Genomic DNA, 25,878 nt, shown 5'->3' with positions numbered 1-25,878 from the left:
ACCGGTACAGAGTCAATGTGGAGACTATATACAGGGGGTACCGGTACAGAGTCAATGTGGAGACTATATACAGGGGGGTACCGGTACAGAGTCAATGTGGAGACTATATACAGGGGGGTACCGGTACAGAGTCAATAGTGAGACTATATACAGGGGGGTACCGGTACAGAGTGCGGGGGCACATTGGCTTGGGTAGCTAGTGACAACCCTGTAGCAGAGGAGGCTGGTGGGAGGAGCTATTGGAGGACAGGCTCACTGTAATGGCTGGAATTGAACCAATTGAACAGTTTCCATATGCTTGATGTGCTTGATACTGTTCCATTAATACCATTCCAGACATTACAAAGAGCCCATCCTCCTATAGCTCCTCCCACCAACCTCCTCTGGTCAGTTGGTATAAAAATGTAGCCTTGTACCAGTTGTCTATGTTGTCACATCAAACAATGACCATAGTTGGCAAGACAGCACAAACAGATCTGGGATATCTCCTGCACCAAACCTCTGTTGACTAAAATGTGTTTCTCTAATCCAAATCATAATTCTTGTAGATTATATGGTGTTTAGGGGGAGGGTCATGGTCAAACTATACTCTCTGATAAACAAATCAACAGTGTGTCCACAGTAACAACAACACAACAAACAAGTAATCCCAACCTGCCACACTAACCATGTTGGTTCCCTTTTAGCTGTAATTTGAGTTGAGAAACATTTCAATGGGATATGAATAGACAGGCTGGGAATGATAAAAGCATGGAGTTGGTCTATCTACATGGGTACCCCAACTCCTGTACTATTTTACACAGTAGACATTCAACAAAGCTAAGCATTCTGGTGTAGTCACTCTATGAGATGACACTACTTTGCTAGCAACTGAGATCCTGACAGAATGCACTGTGACCCTGTGGAAAACTGGGTCAATACATTGAAGCGTAGAATGGATAACTCACATGCACTTTGGCGATCTTCATGAATTAAGCAAAACCTACTTTTCTGCATGAAAAAGGAGACTTGTAGTACATCCACTAAACCACTGGATGGCACTAGCACATTTACTGCAGATAGTAGCATTCTGGGTATAAAGCTAAGTAAATATGCAAATATCTCTGCCAATCAAGAGCTTCTACTAGGAGTCACTTAGGCCTGTATCACATGACAACATGACAACCTTGTGGAATGTTCAGGTTGAACACGTGTTGTCTCTATGGCGGGACAATACACAGATAAACAGATTGCGATTGCAACATGCTTGACTTTTTCATGCTCTATCTACCTATGAAAGGACAATACCCCTTTTTTTGTGTGGAAAAAATAGATAGTTACAAAGTAGTCCTCTCATTCAAATAGACATTTGTCAATGAAGAGGAACAACATATTTTCATGGTAATACAGTATGGTATAGGTCAATGCTGATATTGACTATTCATTTAGCTCTGTGCATGAATTCATGTATTAGTCATTTTCTGGGCTTTGTTTTGAATGAACCACTTGTTTCATTGTCTGTGGCCACCAAAGGGCCAGCCACACAAATGTAAAATACAGACGGCCTATCTAAACTGGACACGTGAATCCAAAATGTAGAAAACTCGTATTTTTCAAAAAGATCAAAGAGATCATCAAGTCCCCAGATTGGGGTCTTGATCATTTGTATGTAAAGAATGAATAATGAGAGCGATGGTGAATTAGAGGCTAATGCACATTAACTACATCCAACAGAAACCTCTCAAACATGTTTCAAATAACTCTTCCCATGTCAGTAAAGGAAACAGACTCGATCAAAGGATTCTTAAAATCCCTTAAGGTCACTGTGCTTGCCTTGCTTCCTGTCCCTTTGGCAACAGCAGACAGTCCTTCTGTCCCCTCTCCCTCCAAGATAAACCATCTCTCTCTGGGAGAGTTTCCAGCGTTTAGCTCTGGGCAAATGCTGCCAGGGCCATAGGCAGAGATCTAGGATCAGTTTACCCATTCCTAACCCTAACCCTAACCATTAGTAGTAAAAATGCTAAACTGACCCACATTCATGGAAATCTCAACCATATATGCAGCTCAAATTTCAATGATTGATTGATTTAGGTTTTCAGGATAGCTGACACTGCAATGATTTTTATTACACATCTTTCACCAAACCAGTCATGTCAGATGAGGGTCCAGGGATTACTTCCAGAAAGGGATGGAGAGGGAGGGGGGATGGAGAGAGGAATGGATGAAGGGAGAAGGGCATATGCAGTTTAAGAGTATTGGAACAAAGCCCAGGGTTTATCAAGCCCAGAGCCGATCTTCCGAATTTAGGGTCACCAAACCACGCCCCCAAATATATATATAATTTTATCCCGATTCCTATTCAGGGGGAGGAGGGGGGATCAGCTAACTTACTGCATTTCAACACATGGTGCAGAGAGAAAAATGTTTCATAATGCTATTCTACAAATTATGTCATGCAGTTTTAAAGTACATTTCCTGCATTTCCTTCTACACTTTTTGCCATACGGTTGAGAGAAAAGTCTGCCGTTTCAGAGATAATTTCCTGCAATTCTACACATCTATCATACGCTATCTGAGGGCCCCCGACCTCCAGGGTGCCTGTTCGGTAATCCAGCAAGGCTGCTTTGGAGTTGACACACACACACAGGGTGCCCGTTCGGTAATCCACCAAGACTGCTTTGGAGTTGAGACACACACACACACACACACACACACACACACACACACACACACACACACACACACACACACACACACACACACACACACACACACACACACACACACACACACACACACACACACACACACACACACACACACACACACACACACACACACACACACACACACACTCTCCATCCTCTGGTCGGACCATAATGAGGTCACCACCATGGAGAACACAACACAACAGCGTTTATGTTTCTACAACACATACCTGCAACACTCACACTGTAGAAAAAGAAAGGAAATGATAGGATAGAATATGATATGATAGGATAGGAAATCATAAGATAGGATAGGAAATGATAGGACATGATAGGATAGGATAGGAAACAATAGGATATGATAGGAAATGATAGGATAGGATATGATAGGATAGGAAAGGAAATGATAGGATAGGAAATGATAGGATAGGAAATGATAGGATAGGATATGATAGGATAGGAAAGGAAATGATAGGATAGGAAATGATAGGATAGGAATGGAAATGATAGGAAATGAAATTATAGGAAATTCTAGGATAGGATAGGATAGGAAATGGTGGGATAGGAAATGATAGGATAGGAAATGATAGGATATGACAGGATAGAAATCATAGGATAGGATAGGAAATGATAGGATATGACAGGATAGAAATCATAGGATAGGATAGGAAATGATAGGATAGAAAAGGAAATGATAGGATAGGATAGGATAGGACATGATAAGATATGATAGGAAATGATAGGATGGGATAGGACATGATAAGATATGATAGGAAATGATAGGATGGGATAGGATAGGAAAGGAAATGATAGGATAGGAAATGATAGGACAGGCATGGAAATGAAAGGGTAGGAAATTATAGGATAGGAAAGGAAATTATAGGATATGATAGGAAGTGATGGGATAGGACAGGACAGGAAAGGAAATGATAGGATAGGAAATGATAGGAAATGATAGGAAATGATAGGATAGGATGGGAAAGGATATGATAGGAACAGGAATGATAGGATAGGAAATGATAGGATAGGAAAGGAAATGATATGATAGGAAAGGAAATGATATGATAGGAAAGGATAGTTGAGAATAGAACAGTTATATCTGCTGAGCTCTGCCCCCTTTTCCAGAGCTCTGTGTGTCTTGCCATAGTCTACTGCGCCCCACTGCTCCTCTTCTCACCTCCAGCTACACCTAGCAGGGAGGCCGGGGGCTTGAGGGGGGTGAGAGGGATAGGGAGGTGATGGAAATAGGGGGTGAGATAGGGAGTGATGGTGGCTTGAGAAGCTGTGAGAGGGCTGGGGCTGATGAGATTGATGAGGTAAAGAAGCACTGTCTCCTATCCCAACAACCATCTCAGCCAAATCCACTGGCTCCCAGTTCAATACAGGATCATCTTCAAATTGCTCATGCTCACCTACAAAGCACTCAATGGACTGGGGCTCACATACATGTCTGACCTCCTGCCCCCCCCAATTTCCAGCACTCCTACACTCCTGCACCCCTACTATCCTGCAACCCTACACTCCTGCACCCCTAATCTCCTGCACCCCTACACTCCCGCCCCCCCAATTTCCTGCACCCCTACTTTCCTGCACCCTTACACTCCTGCACCCCTACCTTCCTACTCTCCTGCACCCCTACTCTCCTGCACCCTTACACTCCTGCACCCTTACACTCCTGCACCACTACTTTCCTACACCCCTACTCTCCTGCATCCCTACCTTCCTACACCCCTACTCTCCTGCACCCTTACACTCCTGCACCCCTACTATCCTGCACCCCTGCACCCCTACCTTCCTGCACCCCTACTCTCCTGCACCCCTACCTTCCTGCACCCCTACTCTCCTGCATCCCTACTCTCCTGCACCCTTACACTCCTGCACCCCTACACTCCTGAACCCCGACTCTCCTGCACCCCTACCTTCCTGCACCCCTACTCTCCTGCACCCTTACACTCCTGCACCCCTACCTTCCTACATCCCTACTCTCCTGCAACCCTACTCTCCTTTAACCCTTACACTCCTGCACCCCTACCTTCCTGCACCCCTACTCTCCTGCACCCCTACTCTCCTGCACCCTTACATTCCTGCACCCCTACACTCCTGCACCCCTACCCTCCTGCACCCCTACCTTCCTGCACACCTACTCTCCGGCACCCCTACACTCCTGCACCCCTACCTTCCCGCACCCCTTCTCTCCTGCACCCCGACTCTCCTGCACCCTTACACTCCTATACTCCTACCTTCCTGCACCCCTACACTCCTAACAGTCCACTGCACTCCTCTGACCCTGGCCTTCTCACCCTCCCTAGCACCAGGCTCCACTCTATGGCAGACCGGGCTTCAGGCAGTGCAGCTCCCCAATTCCAGAACTCTCTCCCTCTCCATGTCAGAACCTCACGATCCATACACATATTCAAGTCCACAATAAAGAAACAACTCTTCACACAGGCTTATCTGGATTCTCTGTTGTCTTAGCGTTTATCCTCTGTCTAGTTCACTTCCTGGGTTAGTGTGTCATTATGTTTAGTGTTCTCCCTGGTTAGTCTGTCATTATGTTTAGTGTTCTCCCTGGTTAGTCTGTCATCATGTTTAGTGTTCTCCCTGGTTAGTGTGTCATTATGTTTAGTGTTCTCCCTGGTTAGTCTGTCATTATGTTTAGTGTTCTCGCTGGTTAGTCTGTCATTATGTTTAGTGTTCTCGCTGGTTAGTCTGTCATTATGTTTAGTGTTCTCCCTGGTTAGTCTGTCATTATGTTTAGTGTTCTCCCTGGTTAGTCTGTCATTATGTTTAGTGTTCTCCCTGGTTAGTCTGTCATTATGTTTAGTGTTCTCCCTGGTTAGTCTGTCATTATGTTTAGTGTTCTCCCTGGTTAGTCTGTCATCATGTTTAGTGTTCTCGCTGGTTAGTCTGTCATTATGTTTAGTGTTCTCCCTGGTTAGTGTGTCATTATGTTTAGTGTTCTCCCTGGTTAGTTTGTCATCATGTTTAGTGTTCTCCCTGGTTAGTCTGTCATTATGTTTAGTGTTCTCCCTGGTTAGTGTGTCATCATGTTTAGTGTTCTCCCTGGTTAGTCTGTCATCATGTTTAGTGTTCTCCCTGGTTAGTCTGTCATCATGTTTAGTGTTCTCCCTGGTTAGTCTGTCATTATGTTTAGTGTTCTCCCTGGTTAGTCTGTCATCATGTTTAGTGTTCTCCCTGGTTAGTCTGTCATTATGTTTAGTGTTCTCCCTGGTTAGTCTGTCATTATGTTTAGTGTTCTCCCTGGTTAGTCTGTCATTATGTTTAGGGGTTGCTGTGGGATTATTTAAAATACTCTTTGAAGAGGTAACGTTTCAGATGTTTTCGGCAGAAACGCCGCTGTCCTTGCTTCAGGGGGAAGCTGGTTCCACCAATGTTAGGGCTATGGCGGGCATACATTTTGTCACATGGTTATTGTAACGCAAAAGACTGCCTGTCTCACGGTAGTTGACCGTTAATTAACATAAACATGTTTAGCATCACCAGGCCTCAATGTACAGTGCCTTGCGAAAGTATTCCAGCCTCCTTGAACTTTGTGACCTTTTGCCACATTTCAGGCTTCAAACATAAAGATATAAAACTGTATTTTTTGTGAAGAATCAACAACAAGTGGGACACAATCATGAAGTGGAAAGACATTTATTGGATATTTCAAACTTTTTTAACAAATCAAAAACTGAAAAATTGGGCCTGCAAAATTATTCAGCCCCCTTTAGTTAATACTTTGTAGCGCCACCTTTTGCTGCGATTACAGCTGTAAGTCGCTTGGGGTATGTCTCTATCAGTTTTGCACATCGAGAGACTGAATTTTTTTCCCATTCCTCCTTGCAAAACAGCTCGAGCTCAGTGAGGTTGGATGGAGAGCATTTGTGAACAGCAGTTTTCAGTTCTTTCCACAGATTCTCGTCAGGTCTGGAATTTGACTTGGCCATTCTAACACCTGGATATGTTTATTTTTGAACCATTCCATTGTAAATGTTGCTTTATGTTTTGGATCATTGTCTTGTTGGAAGACAAATCTCCGTCCCAGTCTCAGGTCTTTTGCAGACTCCATCAAGTTTTCTTCCAGAATGGTCCTGTATTTGGCTCCATCCATCTTCCCATCAATTTTAACCATCTTATCTGTACCTGCTGAAGAAAAGCAGGCCCAAACCGTGATGCTGCCACCACCATGTTTGACAGTGGGGATGGTGTGTTCAGGGTGATGAGTTGTGTTGCTTTAACGCCAAACATAACGTTTTGCATTGTTGCCAAAAAGTTCAATTTTGGTTTCATCTGACCAGAGCACCTTCTTCCACATGTTTGGTGTGTCTCCCAGGTGGCTTGTGGCAAACTTTAAACGACACTTTTTATGGATATCTTTAAGAAATGGCTTTCTTCTTGCCACTCTCCCATAAAGGCCAGATTTGTGCAATATACGACTGATTGTTGTCCTATGGACAGAGTCTCCCACCTCAGCTGTAGATCTCTGCAGTTCATCCAGAGTGATCATGGGCCTCTTGGCTGCATCTCTGATTAGTCTTCTCCTTGTATGAGCTGAAAGTTTAGAGGGACGGCCAGGTCTTGGTAGATTTGCAGTGGTCTGATACTCCTTCCATTTCAATATTATCACTTGCACAGTGCTCCTTGGGATGTTTAAAGCTTGGGAAATCTTTTTTTTGTACCCAAATCCGGCTTTAAACTTCTTCACAACAGTATCTCGGACCTGCCTGGTGTGTTCCTTGTTCTTCATGATGCTCTCTGCGCTTTTAACGGACCTCTGAGACTATCACAGTGCAAGTGCATTTATACGGAGACTTGATTACACACAGGTGGATTGTATTTATCATCATTAGTCATTTAGGTCAACATTGGAACATTCAGAGATCCTCACTGAACTTCCGGAGAGAGTTTGCTGCACTGAAAGTAAAGGGGCTGAATAATTTTGCACGCCCAATTTTTCAGTTTTTGATTTGTTAAAAAAGTTTGAAATATCCAATAAATGTCGTTCCACTTCATGATTGTGTCCCACTTGTTGTTGATTCTTCACAAAAAAATACAGTTTTATATCTTTATGTTTGAAGCCTGAAATGTGGCAAAAGGTCGCAAAGTTCAAGGGGACCGAATACTTTCGCAAGGCACTGTATAAACTGCTCACAAAACACTTTAGGGAAATGTATATTTCAAGTCTACTAAGTCAATGTAATATACACCATCACTACAAATCAATGACTTATTTTAGTCAGGTCTAAAGAAAGACCCAAGTGCAGACTGTGTGAAGTAATAATGTTTATTGTAAGAGGGTCAGGCAAACGACAGGTCAAGGAAGGCAGGGGTTGATAATCCAGAGGTGGAGTTAAGGTACAGGACAGCAGGCAGGCTCAGGGTCAGGCAGAGTGGTCAGACCAGACGGGCGGGTACAGGGTCAGGACAGCAGGCAGGCTCAGGGTCAGGCAGAGTGGTCAGACCAGAGGTAGAGTAAAGGTACAGGACTGCAGGCAGGCTCAGGGTCAGGCAGAGTGGTCAGACCAGACGGGCGGGTACAGGGTCAGGACAGCAGGCAGGCTCAGGGTCAGGCAGAGTGGTCAGACCAGAGGTAGAGTAAAGGTACAGGACAGCAGGCAGGCTCAGGGTCAGGCAGAGTGGTCAGACCAGACGGGCGGGTACAGGGTCAGGACAGCAGGCAGGCTCAGGGTCAGGCAGAGTGGTCAGACCAGAGGTAGAGTTAAGATACAGGACAGCAGGCAGGCTCAGGGTCAGGCAGAGTGGTCAGACCAGATGGGCGGGTACAGGGTCAGGACAGCAGGCAGGTTCAGGGTCAGGCAGAGTGGTCAGACCAGAGGTAGAGTAAAGGTACAGGACAGCAGGCAGGCTCAGGGTCAGGCAGAGTGGTCAGACCAGAGGTAGAGTTAAGGTACAGGACAGCAGGCAGGCTCAGGGTCAGGCAGAGTGGTCAGACCAGACGGGCGGGTACAGGGTCAGGACAGCAGGCAGGCTCAGGGTCAGGCAGAGTGGTCAGACCAGAGGTAGAGTTAAGGTACAGGACAGCAGGCAGGCTCAGGGTCAGGCAGAGTGGTCAGACCAGACGGGCAGGTACAGGGTCAGGACAGCAGGCAGGCTCAGGGTCAGGCAGAGTGGTCAGACCAGAGGTAGAGTTAAGGTACAGGACAGCAGGCAGGCTTAGGGTCAGGCAGAGTGGTCAGACCAGATGGGCGGGTACAGGGTCAGGACAGCAGGCAGGTTCAGGGTCAGGCAGAGTGGTCAGACCAGAGGTAGAGTAAAGGTACAGGACAGCAGGCAGGCTCAGGGTCAGGCAGAGTGGTCAGACCAGAGGTAGAGTTAAGGTACAGGACAGCAGGCAGGCTCAGGGTCAGGCAGAGTGGTCAGACCAGACGGGCAGGTACAGGGTCAGGACAGCAGGCAGGCTCAGGGTCAGGCAGAGTGGTCAGACCAGAGGTAGAGTTAAGGTACAGGACAGCAGGCAGGCTTAGGGTCAGGCAGAGTGGTCAGACCAGATGGGCGGGTACAGGGTCAGGACAGCAGGCAGGTTCAGGGTCAGGCAGAGTGGTCAGACCAGAGGTAGAGTAAAGGTACAGGACAGCAGGCAGGCTCAGGGTCAGGCAGAGTGGTCAGACCAGAGGTAGAGTTAAGGTACAGGACAGCAGGCAGGCTCAGGGTCAGGCAGAGTGGTCAGACCAGACGGGCGGGTACAGGGTCAGGACAGCAGGCAGGCTCAGGGTCAGGCAGAGTGGTCAGACCAGACGGGCGGGTACAGGGTCAGGACAGGCAAGGGTCAAAAACCAGGAGGATGAGAAAAAGAGAGGCTGGGAAAAGACAGGAGCTGACAGGACAAACGTTGGTAAGCTTGACAAACAAGACAAACTGGCCCAGACAGACAGAAAACACAGGTATAAATACCCAGAGGGAATGTGGTGAAGAAGGGCGACACCTGGAGGGGGTGGAGACAAGGACAAAGACAGGTGAAACATCAGGACGGGACAGAAACATTATGATATTTCATAACAACTGAATGAATTGGCCTACTGTATGTTTTCTGGCTATGCTCCATGCCTTAGGCTGTTGGTTTGTTCATTTAGCAGACAAGATGCCATTATTTTATATTATATGATTTTATAGTAAGAAGAATATAATTGAACTTGGCTGAATGAAACAGAAAACATATTTTTCCCATTCCGGAGCAAGTGTGCATATACAGTGGGGAGAACAAGTATTTGATACACTGCCAATTTTGCAGGTTTTCCTACTTACAAAGCATGTAGAGGTCTGTAATTTTTTATCATAGGTACACTTCAACTGTGAGAGACGGAATCTACAACAAAAATCCTGAAAATCACATTGTATGATTTTTAAGTAATGAATTTGTAAGTGGCTATGTTGAGCATAAAAGTGAGCAGGTCCTATATGCCAGATTGTATAATTTTTAAGTCATTAATTTGTAAGTGGCTATGTTGAGCGTAAAAGTGAGCAGGTCCTATATGCCAGATTTAGAGTTATTTGGCAACTTTAGTTGTGAATGATACAAACCTTCGAATTACTTAGTTAATTAATTTGTAAGTCGCTCTGGATAAGAGCGTCTGCTAAATGACTTAAATGTAATGTAAATGTAACTTAGAAATCAAAACATACTGTATATGGGCTGCATGATAGCTGCAGCAAAGTCTCTAACTGGTCAGTTTTATCTTAATCTCTTCAATCAAAGACTCAATCATGGACACTCAATTACTGACAGTTGTGGCAGCTTTGCGTGATGTATTTTTGTCTCTACCTTCTTGCCCTTTGTGCTATTTTCTGTGCCCAATAATGTTTGTGCCCTATTTTGTGCTGCTGCCATGTTATGCTGCTGCCATGATGTGTTGTCATGTGTTGCTGCCATGCTATGTTGTTGTCTTAAGTCTCTCTTTATGTAGTGTTGTGTGTTTTGTCCTATATTTTTATTTTTTAAAATTTTAATTTTAATTCCAGCCCCTGTCCCCGCAGAAGGCCTTTGGCCTTTTGGTAGGCCGTCATTGTAATTAAGAATTTATTCTTAACTGACTTGCCTAGTTAAATAAAGGTGCAATAAAAAATGAATGATATGACTATAGGCTATTGAGAAATTTGCATAAAAAGCTTGCGTTCTGTTCCTTGCCTCAGGCTGCACACTGTTCTCTCACCAAGTGATCATATTTTCACCCAGCAGACTATTCTCAATTTAATCTGGTCTTTACTAATATGTCAAATTTGTTTTGATTTAGAATGATCCATTAATAAATGGGCAGGAACAGAGGCAGGGGGGAAAACATAGGTCATCCATATGCACTAGAATAGGGAATTGAGGCCCGCCGGTTCCTCTTTAAATCAGGTTAGTTCATACCATGCCTTAACCACTGTTTGAGGAGCATTCTAGCTGCGCAACGGGTGATATTCCGCCCAAACTCTGTACCCATGGGCTCTGCAGCTACCCAGTGCTTAATTTGGGAAACCAATACCGCTTTCCCATAAGATTCACGACATGATGCCTGTGAAAACAAGTGGGCAATGTTGATACGATCCCCTTTCATACATAGCCCATGTTGCCTCTTTCTTGTTTATACGATCCTCTTTCATACATAGCCCATGTTGCCTCTTTCTTGTTTATACGATCCCCTTTCATACATAGCCCATGTTGCCTCTTTCTTGTTTATACGATCCTCTTTCATACATAGCCCATGTTGCCTCTTTCTTGTTTATACGATCCTCTTTCATACATAGCCCATGTTGCCTCTTTCTTGTCGGCATTTGACATTAATACACCCAGTGCTTTAGCCAGGAACTCTGAAAGGTGGGAGGAGTTGGAAACTGATGTTGCATTTAAATTATGTGTCAGATGAAGACGTGGCTGATGAAGGGATTCACCAACCATCATGAGCTGAGTGATGAACAAAAACATTTCAACTGATGTTTGAGTCCCGCACGCGTGGTGGTGGGGAGAACAGCTTTGGACATCTCAAGGGATGCTGGAGATGCCTGATGAAGCATAATGATGTGGACATTTGCATCATGTCTGACATTATTGCAGCCTGCTGCATCCTGCATAATGTGTGTGAGCTGAAAAAGAGAAGCTCCAGTCAGAGTGGGGAGTTGAACATCAATTGGCAGCCAAGGCTGATCAGCACACAAAATGAAGGGGTAAGAAATGATGATGAACATGCAGTTCATGCAGCCATCTTGTCAACTTTGTAAATTGAGTAGTGAGCTGTTCCCTGATGCATTGTCTCTTACAAAGCAGAGATTAAACGTTGTTCTGATTTATGCTTATTTCATATGTTTTCTAAACATCTTTTAACAATGAATATAGTGTGATATTTCCTTGTCAGTTACTGTTGAACAGTGTACCCATAGACTAAGACTCAGTACCAACAGAGCCTCCTCCTGTATATTTTCCCCATGGAGTCCAACTACGTTTTCCAGGTAGGGCTGGTCAATGGATTCCAATGTGGGCTGCAAACTTTTCCACCATCACCTCAGATGCCACCTCAATTTTGGTCTTTGCCCACTTTTTGGAGTGAGTACTGCTTGCAGTGTCTGGGGAAAAACACAAGTAGATCATGTTGGTAGGATGTCAGGCCTGGTGCAACTAAAAGGCGAGAGGGAAGACTGGAAAGGAATTGAATGTCTCATAGGAGCAGAATGATTGTTTACAAAAGCAGTGTAGGCTATACAACAAACAGTTTTACATAATAAACCAAGAATGTAAGAAGTTGCTAAAGTAAGTCATGGCCAAACAAGGTACCTGGTGCCTACTCAACCAAACAGTGTTGGCTGACTATCTAGCGAACAATGCTAGCTATGGAGCTAGTGAACAATAGATACAGCAAAACAACTCACTGACGTGTCTAGTGTTGTAGGCCGCATGTACATCTGACACAGGCCATGTTTTCCATTCAGTTTCAACCTGCTGTTGAACTTCTTTCTTCAAATTGATCATCACAGTGAGGTGAGTTGTAAAAACACAATACTGTTTAGATGTGATTTTCTATTGCATTTGCATTGATGTTAGTGGTTAGAGGAACAATAGAGCCCTGAGTACCAGGCCATTACAGCCTGATGGAGTGACAATACAGCTCAGAGTTTCAGGCCATTAGGGCCTGATGGAGGGACAATACAGCCCTGAGAACCAGGCCATTACAGCCTGATGGAGGGACAATACAGCCCTGAGTACCAGGCCATTACAGCCTGATGGAGGGACAATACAGCCCTGAGTACTAGGCCATTACAGCCTGATGGAGGGACAATACAGCCCTGAGTACCAGGCCATTACAGCCTGATGGAGGGACAATACAGCCCTGAGTACCAGGCCATTACAGCCTGATGGAGGGACAATACAGCTCAGAGTTTCAGGCCATTAGGGCCTGATGGAGGGACAATACAGCCCTGAGAACCAGGCCATTACAGCCTGATGGAGGGACAATACAGCCCTGAGTACCAGGCCATTACAGCCTGATGGAGGGACAATACAGCCCTGAGTACCAGGCCATTACAGCCTGATGGAGGGACAATACAGCCCTGAGTACCAGGCCATTACAGCCTGATGGAGGGACAATACAGCCCTGAGAACCAGGCCATTACAGCCTGATGGAGGGACAATACAGCTCAGAGTTTCAGGCCATTACAGCCTGATGGAGGGACAATACAGCCCTGAGAACCAGGCCATTACAGCCTGATGGAGGGACAATACAGCCCTGAGTACCAGGCCATTACAGCCTGATGGAGGGACAATACAGCCCTGATGGAGGGACAATACCAGGCCATTACAGCCTGATGGAGGGACAATACAGCCCTGAGTACCAGGCCATTACAGCCTGATGGAGGGACAATACAGCCCTGAGTACCAGGCCATTACAGCCTGATGGAGGGACAATACAGCCCTGAGAACCAGGCCATTACAGCCTGATGGAAGGACAATACAGCCCTGAGTTTCAGGCCATTACAGCCTGATGGAGGACAATACAGCCCTGAGAACCAGGCCATTAGGACCTGATGGAGTGACAATACAGCCCAGAGTTTCAGGCCATTACAGCCTGATGGAGTACCAGCCCTGAGTACCAGACCATTAGGACCTGATGGAGTGACAATACAGCCCTGAGTACCAGGCCATTAGGACCTGATGGAGTGACAATACAGCCCTGAGTACCAGGCCATTAGGACCTGATGGTCGTTAGTGAGTGACATGGAATTTGACTGCGGTCATGATTCTTGACTGCCAGGACACTCTTGAAAAAGAGATTTCAAATCTTAATGAGCCCTTCTTGGTTAAATAATGGTTAAATAAAATAAAGAATGACATCACTACCCTAATTGACAGCAGGGGCCAGATTCACAAAACCTTCTTAAGAAGAAATTTCTGCTTAACTGTCATTTTTTCCTTAACTGTAGACTTAATTAAGAAGTAAGTTAAGAAAAGTTGCTATTCCTCAATAAAGTTATTGGAAATGTTCTTAAGGTTTTTCCTATGTTTCTTCCTAAGAAGTTAAGAAATGGGATTATTGAAAATAATTCTTAGGATTTCTTCTTGGAAATGTACTTAACTTTAGGACAGCTAAACCCTTGTCTTCAGACAAATGGATACTTTTGTAAACATGAACGTTTTCTTGCATAACAGACACAGTTGGCTACCGGATATATAAATACAGCAAGAAAACAAATGAAACGTGCATTATCTAGCTAGCTAATAATTAACAATATATTACAATATTCTACAAGTGTTAAATAGCTAGCGTTATCTCGTCAATTTGCAAAGAAGAACTTGGCTCCCTTAGTCCCTCTACCACCGTCTCTCCTATCATGGACAACACCTTCTCCTCCAGCTGGTCCACATGAATGGTCTCTCAGCTCCCTTCTTCTTTGCAGCCGACTTGATGCCAGACCACTTCTTTTTCACGGCGTCACTGTCCTTTGCCATACTCCCGGCGGCAGAGACTCGGCCACTTCAAGCTCTTGTTTGCTGTTTTTATACGTTTTTATTGCGCTTTCCTTTTGATTTACACTAGCTAACGTTAGTCTGGCTATAATGTGTGAAAAAGAACGTTTTTTTGTGTTCGAGAGCCAACTAAAACATTTTTATTCTCGAGACATAAAGCAAAAAAAAAAAAGTAATAAAATGTGAATATCAACACTTATAGTGGGCCAAATCATATCATCCCTGTCACACAGGCTTCTTTAATAGTTTCAAGCACATCACTAATGTCAATGCCACATAAGAAGATATTTACGAAGTTCTTAAGAAAACTATGAATTCCTAAGAACATTTACGAACTATCTTAAGCAGCTTCTTAAGTTTTTTTCGTAAGTAATGTTTTGTGAATCCGGCCCCATGACCCTTCTCATTATGACAGACACCATATGAAATCACAACTTTTCTCATGACATCATATAACCCTTCTCATTATGACAGCACAACCCCAAAAGTCTTCTGTGACTCCAGAATGTAACTGTGATGAACCAAACATTTCTCTGTTCTGTAACAATGCTGTAAAAAACACCCTGTAGGGAATGAGCACACAATAACAAACTATCAACACACATTTACTATTTATTGCCCAAATCTATACTTCAAGCAAGACATGAACACCCAACAGACAACATTGAGTCCCAATTCAGAGGCCCATGGGGTAGTGAGTCACCATGGCATCATCAGATGCACCATTTAACATATTGTAGCAGGCTCAAGGGTGTGGGGTTTCCACGTTACCAAGTTCAGGAACAGTAACGCACAGTATTGTGTCACAGCTGGTGAGCTGAGGTCCTCCTGCAGGGTGTTTTCTTGAGTTCACGTCTATATATTCTCATGTACTCGTTGAGCCTTGTCGGCCAATTATCACACTTAAGAAGATTGCACATGGCATGCGTCCTAATGACATTTCCTGTCTGGGACTTGTGAGTCAAATCAGTCCAATGTACAGTACCAGTCAACAGTTTGGACACACCTACTCATTCAAGGGTTTTTCTTTATTTTTACTATTTTCTACTATGAAATAACACATATGGAATCATGTAGTAACAAAAAGTGCCTAAGGGACAACTTCAGGGTTCTTTGCAGTTTGCACACCATACGTCGTCCAGGTGCATGGAGGGACAACCCCTCAATATTAGGAAAATAAACTCCAACACACTGGTAGGTTGGGTCTATACTGTATGTTACAGGCCTATGCCAGTGTGTTGGGGTATCTTTTTCTAGCACTGTTTTACTTACCATGTCCTCTCTGTTGTGGGGGCTTCCATCTCCCATCCAATAGAACTGGTTCCCTCGACAAGCATTTAAGTGTGACACTGAAGAGACATAATACGTGTGCCAGCCACTGCCTGAAATAGGTTTGAACTGGAAACTGGAAAAGTGGAGGGGTGTACATTGACAGGGGCTCACATTCCCTGAGAGAGGAGGGGGGAGAAGTGGAGGAAGGGAGGACAAATGGGAAATGGGAGGAGAAGAGAGACAGAAGGGAGAGTAGGAAAGGGAAGAGAGTGGGAGATTGATGCCGACTCTCTCTCTCTCTCAAACACACACACACACACACACACACACACACACACACACACACACACACACACACACACACACACACACACACACACACACACACACACACACACACACACACACACACACACACACACACACACACACACACACACACACACACACACACACACACACACACACACACACACACACACACACACACACTTCCCTCCAGCTGCTGCCAGTGGGAGGCTTGCACTCATCTCCTCAGACACTAGGACAGCCCCTAACACTGTCAAGTAGCAGGGATGTCACCAAAACATTGTGGTGTAGATATTGGGGGGGACGAGCAGTAGAGTGGGGGTCAGAGGGACATTTTAAAATGCATTTCCTGCAATTCTACATAGTTTGACATGACTTATTATGTCTCTCTTGAGGGGTATTTTCTAGGGACATATGGAGGAAAAGACAGGTTAAATGGAAGGATATGTGAAAGACCCAACCCCCCAATAAAATGATATTATATTTTTTGGGGGGGAGAAACTGCATTTTTTAGGGGAAAAAGCTAACTTCCTGCATTTCAATACATTCTGCCATGAGGTAGAGAGACAGTTTTAAAGCTAATTTCCTGCAATTCGACACATTTTGCCATGAGAGTTTTAAAGTAACTGTCCAGTGAAAATCTCACCCAAATAATGTTGTTGACTCATCCTATACTCATATTTGTGGCCAAAGCATACAGTGGATTCGGAATTCAGACCACTTGACTTTTTCCACATTTTGTTACTTTACAGCCTTATTCTAAAATTGATTAAATGACTGTTTTTCCTCATCATTCTACACACAATATCACATAATGACAATGCAAAATTAAGGTTTTTAGATAATTTTGCTAATTTGTTACAGATAAAAAACCGAAATACCTTATTTATATAAGTATTCAGACTCTTTACTATGATAGTTGAAATTGAGATCAGATGCATCCTGTTTCCAATGATCATCCTTGAAATGTTTCTACAACTTGATTGGAGTCCACCTGTTGTAAATTCAATCGATTGGACATGATTTGGAAAGCACACACCTGTCTATATAAGGTCCCACAGTTGACAGTGCATGTCAGAGCAAAAACCAAGCCATGAGGTCGAAGGAATTGTCTGTAGCGCTCCGAGACAGGATTGTGTCGAGGCAGAGATCTGGGGAAAGGTACCAAAGGATTTATGCAGCATTGAAGGTCCCCAAGAACACAATGGCCTCCATCATTCTTAAATGGAAGAAGTTAGGAGCCATCAAGACTGCCTAGAGCTGGCCGCCCAGCCAAACTGAGCAATGGGGTAGAAGGGACTTGGTCAGGGAGGTGACCAAGATCCTAATGGTCACTCTGACAGAGCTCCAGAGTTCCTCTGCGGAGATGGGATAAACTTACAGAAGGACAACCATCTCTGCAGCACTCAACCAATCAGGCCTTCATGATAGAGTGGCCAGACGGAAGAGATTCCTCAGTAAAAGGCACTTGACAGCCCGCTTGGAGTTTGCCAAAAGGCACATAAAGAACTCTCAGACCATGAGAAACAAGATTCTCTGGTCTGGTGAAACCAAGATTGAACTCTTTGGCCTGAATGCCAAGAGTCACATCTGGAGGAAACCTGGCACCATCCCTACAGTGAAGCATGGTGGTGGCAGCATCATGCTGTGGGCATGTTTTTCAGTGGCAGGGAATGGGACACTAGTCAGGATCGAGGGAAAGATGAACGGAGCAAAGTACAGAGAGATCCTTGATGAAAACCTACTCCAGAGTGCTCAAGACCTCAGACTGAGGTGAAGGTTCACCTTCCAAGAGGATGACCCTCAGCACACAGCCAAGACAATGCAGGAGTGAGTGGCGTCGGGACAAGTCTCTGAATTCCTTGAGTGGCCCAGCCAGAGCCCAGACCTGAACCAGATCTAACTTGTTTTTGCTTTGTATTAGGGGATATTGTGTGTAGATTGATGAGGGATAAAAAAAAAAAAAAAATGTGTTTAGATTGATGAGGGATTTTTTTAAAGTACTTTCCGAATGTACTGTAAATTGGAGAAGAAAACACTTCAAGAACCCCATCACAAACTTGTATCTCAAACAGATTGCTTAAGAAATGCTGGCTATTTCCTCATAGAGGATGATGTCATCCTCCTGGGTAAGATGAGCTGGCCAACCAGTGGTCTGCTCACATCAATATTTTAATGACTGTTATATGCCCATACCATTCTGTTGTTTGGGTATGCCCACACCATTCCAACACAAAAAAGCTGCTATTTAACATAATTAATAACAAAAAATGGTAAGGAAAATTATTTGACTCATATCGTAATTAATTATAGGTCATATTTCATAGAAATCTGGAAACACTGGACAGTTACTTTAAAGGCTGACTTTAGGCCAAATGCTTAAATAACAGTTTTAAACTGTATAACTGAGCAATGCACCACCATATATATGGTAATTTAATGTTTAAGAACAAAAACATTTATGGAATAAGATATTTGGCTACAGAAGTGCCATTTCTTACTGATCTCTACAGCTTCCGTCCAGAAACAAATCCTGTGAAATGTATTTATTTCACCTTTATTTAACCAGGTAGGCAAGTGGAGAACAAGTTATCATTTACAATTGCGACCTGGCCAAGATAAAGCAAAGCAGTTTGACACATACAACGACACAGAGTTACACATGGAGTAAAACAAACATACAGTCAATAATAGAAACAAGTCTATATATGATGTGAGCAAATGAGGCAAAGAAAAAGGCCATGGTGGCAAAGTAAATACAATATAGCAAGTAAAACACTGGAATGGTTGATTTCCAGTGGAAGAATGTGCAAAGTAGAAATACAAAATAATGGGATTCAAAGGAGCAAAATAAATAAATAAAATAAAATAAATACAGTAGGGAAAGAGGTAGTTGTTTGGGCTAAATTATAGGTGGGCTATGTACAGGTGCAGTAATCTGTGAGCTGCTCTGACAGCTGGTGCTCAAAGCTAGTGAGGGAGAAAAGTGTTTCCAGTTTCAGAGATCTTTGTAGTTCGTTCCAGTCGTTGGCAGCAGAGAACTGGAAGGAGAGGCGGCCAAAGAAAGAATTGGTTTTGGGGGTGACCAGAGAGATATACCTGCTGGAGCGCATGCTACAGGTGGGTGATGCTATGGTGACCAGCGAGCTGAGATAAGGGGGGACTTTACCTAGCAGGGTCTTGTAGATGACATGGAGCCAGTGGGTTTGGCGACGAGTATGAAGCGAGGGCCAGCCAACGAGAGCGTACAGGTCGCAATGGTGTGTAGTATATGGGGCTTTGGTGTGACAAAACGGATGGCACTGTGATAGACTGCATCCAATTTGTTGAGTAGGATATTGGAGGCTATTGTGTAAATGACATCGCCGAAGTCGAGGATTGGTAGGATGATCAGTTTTACAAGGGTATGTTTGGCAGCATGAGTGAAGGATGCTTTGTTGCAAAATAGGAAGCCAATTCTAGATTTAACTTTGGATTGGAGATGCTTGATGTGGGTCTGGAAGGAGAGTTTACAGTCTAACCAGACACCTAGGTATTTGTAGTTGTCCACTTCGTGTCCAAGTCAGAGCCGTCCAGAGTAGTGATGTTGGACAGGCGGGCAGGTGCAGGCAGCGATCGGTTGAAGAGCATGCATTTAGTTTTACTTGCATTTAAGAGCAATTGGAGGCCACGGAAGGAGAGTTGTATGGCATTGAAGCTTGCCTGGAGGGTTGTTAACACAGTGTCCAAAGAAGGGCCAGAAGTATACAGAATGGTGTCGTCTGCGTAGAGGTGGATCAGAGACTCACCAGCAGCAAGAGCGACGTCATTGATGTATACAGAGAAGAGAGTCGGTCCAAGAATTGAACCCTGTGGCACCCCCATAGAGACTGCCAGAGGTCCGGACAACAGACCCTCCGATTTGACACACTGAACTCTATCAAAGAAGTAGTTGGTGAACCAGGCGAGGCAATCATTTGAGAAACCAAGGCTGTCGAGTCTGCCGATGAGGATGTGGTGATTGACAGAGTCGAAAGCCTTGGAAGTTGCAAGTTGCTGTGGGGGTGCAGTGCTGTTGACCGGGGTAGGGGGAGCCAGGTGGAAAGCATGGCCAGCCGTAGAAAAATGCTTTTTGAAATTCTCAATTATAGTGGATTTATCAGTGGTGACCGTGTTTCCTATCTTCAGTGCAGTGGGCAGCTGGGAGGAGGTGTTCTTATTCTCCATGGACTTTACAGTGTCCCAGAACTTTTTTGAGTTAGTGTTGCAGGAAGCAAATTTCTGCTTGAAAAAGCTAGCCTTTGCTTTTCTAACTGCCTGTGTATAATGGTTTCTAGCTTCCCTGAAAACCTGCATATCACGGGGCTGTTCGATGCTAATGCAGAAGACCATAGGATGTTTTTGTGTTGGTTGAGGGCAGTCAGGTCTGGGGAGAACCAAGGGCTATATCTGTTCCTGGTTCTAAATTTCTTGAATGGGACATGTTTATTTAAGATGGCATTTAAAAAAAATAACCAGGCATCCTCTACTGACAGGATGAGATCAATATCCTTTCAGGATACCCCGGCCAGGTCGATTAGAAAGGCCTGCCTGCTGAAGTGTTTCAGGGAGCGTTTGACAGTGATGAGGGGTGGTTGTTTGACTGCGGACCCATTACGGATGCAGGAAATGAGGCAGTGATTGCTGAGATCTTGGTTGAAGACAGCAGAGGTGTATTTAGAGGGCAAGATGGTTAGGATGATATTTATGAGGGGGCCCGTGTTTGCGGCTTTGGGGAGGTACCTGGTAGGTTCATTGATCATTTGTGTGAGATTGAGGGCATCAAGCTTAGATTGTAGGATGGCTGGGGTGTTAAGCATGTTCCAGTTTAGGTCGCCTAGCAGCACGAGCTCTGAAGATAGATGCACAGCTGGGGGCAGAGGTTGGTCTATAGCAGGCAGCAACGGTGAGAGACTTGTTTTTAGAGAGGTGGATTTATAAAAGTAGAAGTTCAAATTGTTTGGGTACAGACCTGGATAGTAGGACAGAACTCTGCAGGCTATCTTTGCAGTAGATTGCAACACCGCCCCCTTTGGCAGTTCTATCTTGTCTGAAAATTATATCAATACAAACTGAAGGAGTTACTGGCTATCTACAAGTGTCTAGCTTATCTAATTAACTGGCTATGTTGGTCACAACGGTCATTTCTGTTTGAAAATTGAGAAAGAGGATAAATTTAAACGTTTTTTGGGGCTCAAAGTCGACCGTTAACCCTATCAGTCCTGAGACTCCCACCAAAAATTCAGCTTTTCATTTATCTGACTTTTATTTATCTGCTGTCCAGACCTTATATTTATCTTCACAATTAAGTGAATTAAATTTCCTGCAAGTCTACACATTTTCCCATTGGGGGGGGGGGGGGGGGGGGTTGTTCATGGATTTCACACTCTACAGTAGCAGGGTGAACTCTAGCCGTCTAGTTCAGTTTACTGAGTCTCACAGTTGGAATGTGATCAATAGAGATACTGAATTGCCCAATTATCAATCCAATTAAACAGTGGCATATCTGGACTTATAATCAATCACTAAATTTAACCTCCAACATGGTTCATAGATAGACTGAAGTCCTACAATTCATCCAACTCACTGATATTATGAGAACAAGTTGATGTTATAGACAGATCAAATAATGTGACCACTGATGCCGACCTTCAATGCCCTGATCCTATAATCATACCATCAGATCATTATTTCATCCAATCCTGTCATGTAACGGTCATATCATATCAATGGGTTGCATTGTTTTGTGCTCGTTCCTCAGAATTACAACTCGATCAGCCATCGGTGGTGTTTGACGCTGGCGTCGCCCCAGTGATGCGCCACCTGCAGCTTGCCAGCTGCGCCACATCAAAGCCAAACACACCATTGGTGTTGTCACTGGTTCACATTCAAACCCATACGTCATAGATGGACCACATTCCCCTTTTTTAAATTTTATTTTATTTACAGTGACGTTGCACATTTGGATATTCCCTCTCCACTCGCTAGCAATCTATTATTCTGACGTAACAAAACACCCATTCCAAATTCAGCCTATTTGTTGACCTACTAGAAGTCTTTGGAAGGACATGCAAATGCTGAATATGTCATGAACAGCTGCAACGTTGCATAATCAGGTAACCGATAATACATTAACAGAAATAACGTCCTATAATATTCTTTGTCACTTTGCTGCACGTTTCACAGTCCTTCACTGTCTGTCATTCAATCACCTCAAATCTAAAGGAGGCCGTTGCATTGAATATTGTGGCCATATCTGACAGAAAATAACATATCAGCCTACATGCATTATTACCCCCCTAATATTTGGCGCCCGAATCCTCTTCCAGTTCAACCGCGCGCCGCTCTTAAAACACAGGTGCTCTAATTTCTGACGGTCTCTGCAAGCCCCACTCCCCTCCTCTCCACAACATCCCGGATGTAAGCCTGCACACTCTCTCTCACACACACACACAGCGGTCGCTCCACACAGGACTGTACCGCGCAGCTCAGTAGCACCACGGAGCGACATTAACATGGCGCTGGCAGCCACATAACGGTACCCACCATAATAATCCTAATACCTAGACCAAATACAGGGGCGGGACATGTGAGGGCGACAGCCTCAAGACAGCAGGTAGGTGCAATTCTAGTAATCGATAAACGCTCTGCGATGTGCCATTTTGTGAAATATGGTCGCTTCTTGCAGAACACCTCTCTCCATTCATTAGCCTAGGCTTATAGTCCTACAGTTAAACACCACTGACACTGACAGCGGGTTGTTCTTCTCCACAAGACTGTCGGGAATAGCCTAAACAGATAAATATGTAGTTGGGAATGAGCGTATGTTATCATGGCTACAGGCTGCAGGATAGACTACGTGCAACGACCGTTGTCCTTGGTGTTGAAACCGAAATGCTGTTTGCATTTTGTAAATAGATGATACTCAGTGAAGCAATCAATCAATGGAGTCTTAAGAAAACCGATGCTGGTTTGTTTTTAGGGGGTAATATTCATCAGCAGGGTTTGACATTATCCTTGGTTACAATAAGGATGTTCACCAATAGGTGAGAGTTCAGTAGACTAGTACAGTAGGCCAGTACAGTAAGCTAGTACAGTAGACTAGTACAGTAGGCCAGTACAGTAGGCCAGTACATTAGGCTAGTACAGTAGGCCAGTACAGTAGGCTAGTACAGTAGACTAGTACAGTAGGCTAGTACAGTAGGCCAGTACAGTAGGCTAGTACAGTAGGCCAGTACAGTAGGCCAGTACAGTAGGCCAGTACAGTAGGCTAGTACAGTAGGCCAGTACAGTAGGCTAGTACAGTAGGCCAGTACAGTAGGCTAGTACAGTAGGCCAGTACAGCAGTCTAGTACAGTAGGCTAGTACAGTAGGCCAGTACAGCAGTCTAGTACAGTAGGCTAGTACAGTAGGCCAGTACAGTAGACTAGTACAGTAGGCCGGTACAATAGGCCAGTACGGTAGGTTAGTACAGTAGGCCATTACAGTAGGCCAGTACAGTGGACCAGTACAGTAGACTAGTACAGTAGGCCAGTACAGTAGGCTAGTACAGTAGACCAGTACAGTAGGTCAGTACAGTAGGCTAGTTCAGGGGACCAGTACAATGGACCAGTACAGTAGGTCAGTACAGTAGGCTAGTACAGTAGGCCAGTACAGTAGGCTAGTACAGTAGGCCAGTACAGTAGGCTAGTACAGTAGGCCAGTACAGCAGTCTAGTACAGTAGGCTAGTACAGTAGGCCAGTACAGTAGGTTAGTACAGTAGGCTAGTACAGTAGGCCAGTACAGTAGGCTAGTACAGTAGGCCAGTACAGCAGTCTAGTACAGTAGGCTAGTACAGTAGGCCAGTACAGTAGGCCAGTACAGTAGGCTAGTACAGTAGGCTAGTACAGTAGGCCAGTACAGCAGTCTAGTACAGTAGGCTAGTACAGTAGGCCAGTACAGCAGTCTCCTACAGTAGGCCAGTACAGCAGTCTAGTTCAGTAGACTAGTACAGTAGGTTAATACAGTAGGCCAGTACAGTAGGCTAGTACAGTAGGCTAGAGCAGGCTACTACAGTAAACTGGTACAGTAGGCCAGTACAGTATGCTAGTACAGTAGGCTAGAGCAGGCTACTACAGTAAACTGGTACAGTAGGCCGGTTCAGTAGGCCAGTACAGTAGGCTAGTACAGTAGGCTACAGCAGGCTACTACAGTAAACTGGTACAGTAGGCCAGTACAGTAGGCTAATACAGTAGGCTAGTACAGTAGGTCAGTACAGTAGGCTAGTACAGTAGGCCAGTACAGTAGACCAGCACAGTAGGCTACATTAGGCGGTTTGGTTGAACAAATGGTGAGTTTTAAAGTTCAATGCATCTCCAGGATTATAAGGTGTGTAGAGGAAAATTGAAAGTGGTATGCTGCTGGGGTCTAACTCTGAGCCAAATCCTGCTACAAGGAACTGGATATACAAAGGAACAGAATGTAGCCTATTCCTCCGGAGTGTCATTGGCACATTAGTGGTGTTGCAAATCAATGACTGGTAGGGGAAAAAACAGTAATAATAATAATAATAATAATACAATTACATCGTTTTGCTCTTTTTCTATATTTGGCCTCTACATGTTTAGTGTGAGGATATCTCTTGAGTTACTGCAGCTATTCTGTTGTGACTGTTTTCAACGGAGGTCCTGTGTCTCATCCTCAGCAGAAAGCCTTGATTCAGTAACACTCCTACCACAGTGGCACCATTCCTACTCCCTGTCCTCGTCCCTCTCCCAGTCCCTGTCCCCGTCTGTCCCCAACTGTGCCCAACCCTCAGACAAGGCTAGGCCTTTTGCGGCTCAAGGCAACACACACACAGTCGCCGGTTATCCAGTTGGTAATGTATTCAGCAGCAAGAACAACAGCTTTACATAATGATCAAAGCTTGAGGAGGCTCTGCGTACAGTAGGCCTAATAATAACCTTTGAAGTTAGAAGAACATTCATTCCACTAATATTAGACTCCAATGCTAGAATAGAGTGGGTATATAGTATAGGCCAGTTTATGTTTGTCTTGCAGTAGCAGTATATGGGCTTGGAGAGTGAATGACATTGGTAAGGAATTACACAGTATTTGCTATATTTGTCCATATGGCTATACTATACACTCTTAGAAAAAAGGGTTCTTCAAAGGGTTCTCCTATGGGGACAGCCGAAGAACCCTTTCAGGTTCTAGATAGCACCTTTTTTTTCTAAGAGTGTACTAGTCCATCATATTGTATTTATGCATGCCTTTAGGATGTACTCATATACTCATGGACTTCGCATTAGGAGAGACCACTTGTCTAGTCACCTCTTTCACCCTGACTTTGTATGTCTATAACATCTCTCTCACTGACACTGTTGGTACAGTAGAATGGGAGACTACAGTGTTCTTTCATACAGGTATGTAGTAATCGAGGGACAATTTAGTTGACAGTTAAATATGCGTGTGTGTAAGCCCCTCTAAGACTCAGTGGAGATTTGAACCCAGTGTGTCTGGGAGACTTACAGAGATGGATTCTGATGATGGAAGGAATGACTGGAGGATAATGTAAATGAACTAAACACAGATAGAGAGGAGGAGGAGGAGGAGGAGGAGGAGGAGCAGGAGAGATGAAGAGGATGAACAAGAAG

At 44.4% G+C, this 25,878-nt stretch overlaps 2 protein-coding genes across 2 annotated transcripts in view; both read left to right on the top strand.

Annotated features, from left to right (window-relative positions):
• The first annotated feature begins 4,091 nt into the window (after window positions 1–4,091).
• On the top strand, window positions 4,092–5,162 carry LOC123995554 (extensin-1-like). Its single transcript, XM_046299188.1, has one exon. It carries the CDS (start codon window positions 4,092–4,094, stop codon window positions 5,160–5,162), a length of 1,071 nt encoding a protein of 356 aa, XP_046155144.1.
• A 17,531-nt stretch (window positions 5,163–22,693) lies between these two features.
• Window positions 22,694–25,878, top strand: part of LOC123995280 (serine/threonine-protein kinase PAK 5-like) — a 130,815-nt gene continuing 127,630 nt past the window's right edge. Inside the window, exon 1 of the mRNA XM_046298784.1 lies at window positions 22,694–22,858. The gene's annotated coding sequence lies outside the window, so the exon portion shown is untranslated. The remainder of the gene's footprint in view (window positions 22,859–25,878) is intronic.

This window comes from Oncorhynchus gorbuscha, linkage group LG14 (genome assembly GCF_021184085.1).
Source record: "Oncorhynchus gorbuscha isolate QuinsamMale2020 ecotype Even-year linkage group LG14, OgorEven_v1.0, whole genome shotgun sequence".
NCBI lineage: Eukaryota > Metazoa > Chordata > Actinopteri > Salmoniformes > Salmonidae > Oncorhynchus > Oncorhynchus gorbuscha.
Note: the sequence above shows the minus strand (reverse complement) of the source record. Positions and strands in the feature narration are given on the sequence as shown.

Bases quoted from the DNA above. Each gene is read 5' to 3' on its own strand.
- LOC123995554 (XM_046299188.1), top strand. From the start codon at position 4,092: ATGCTCACCTACAAAGCACTCAATGGACTGGGGCTCACATACATGTCT.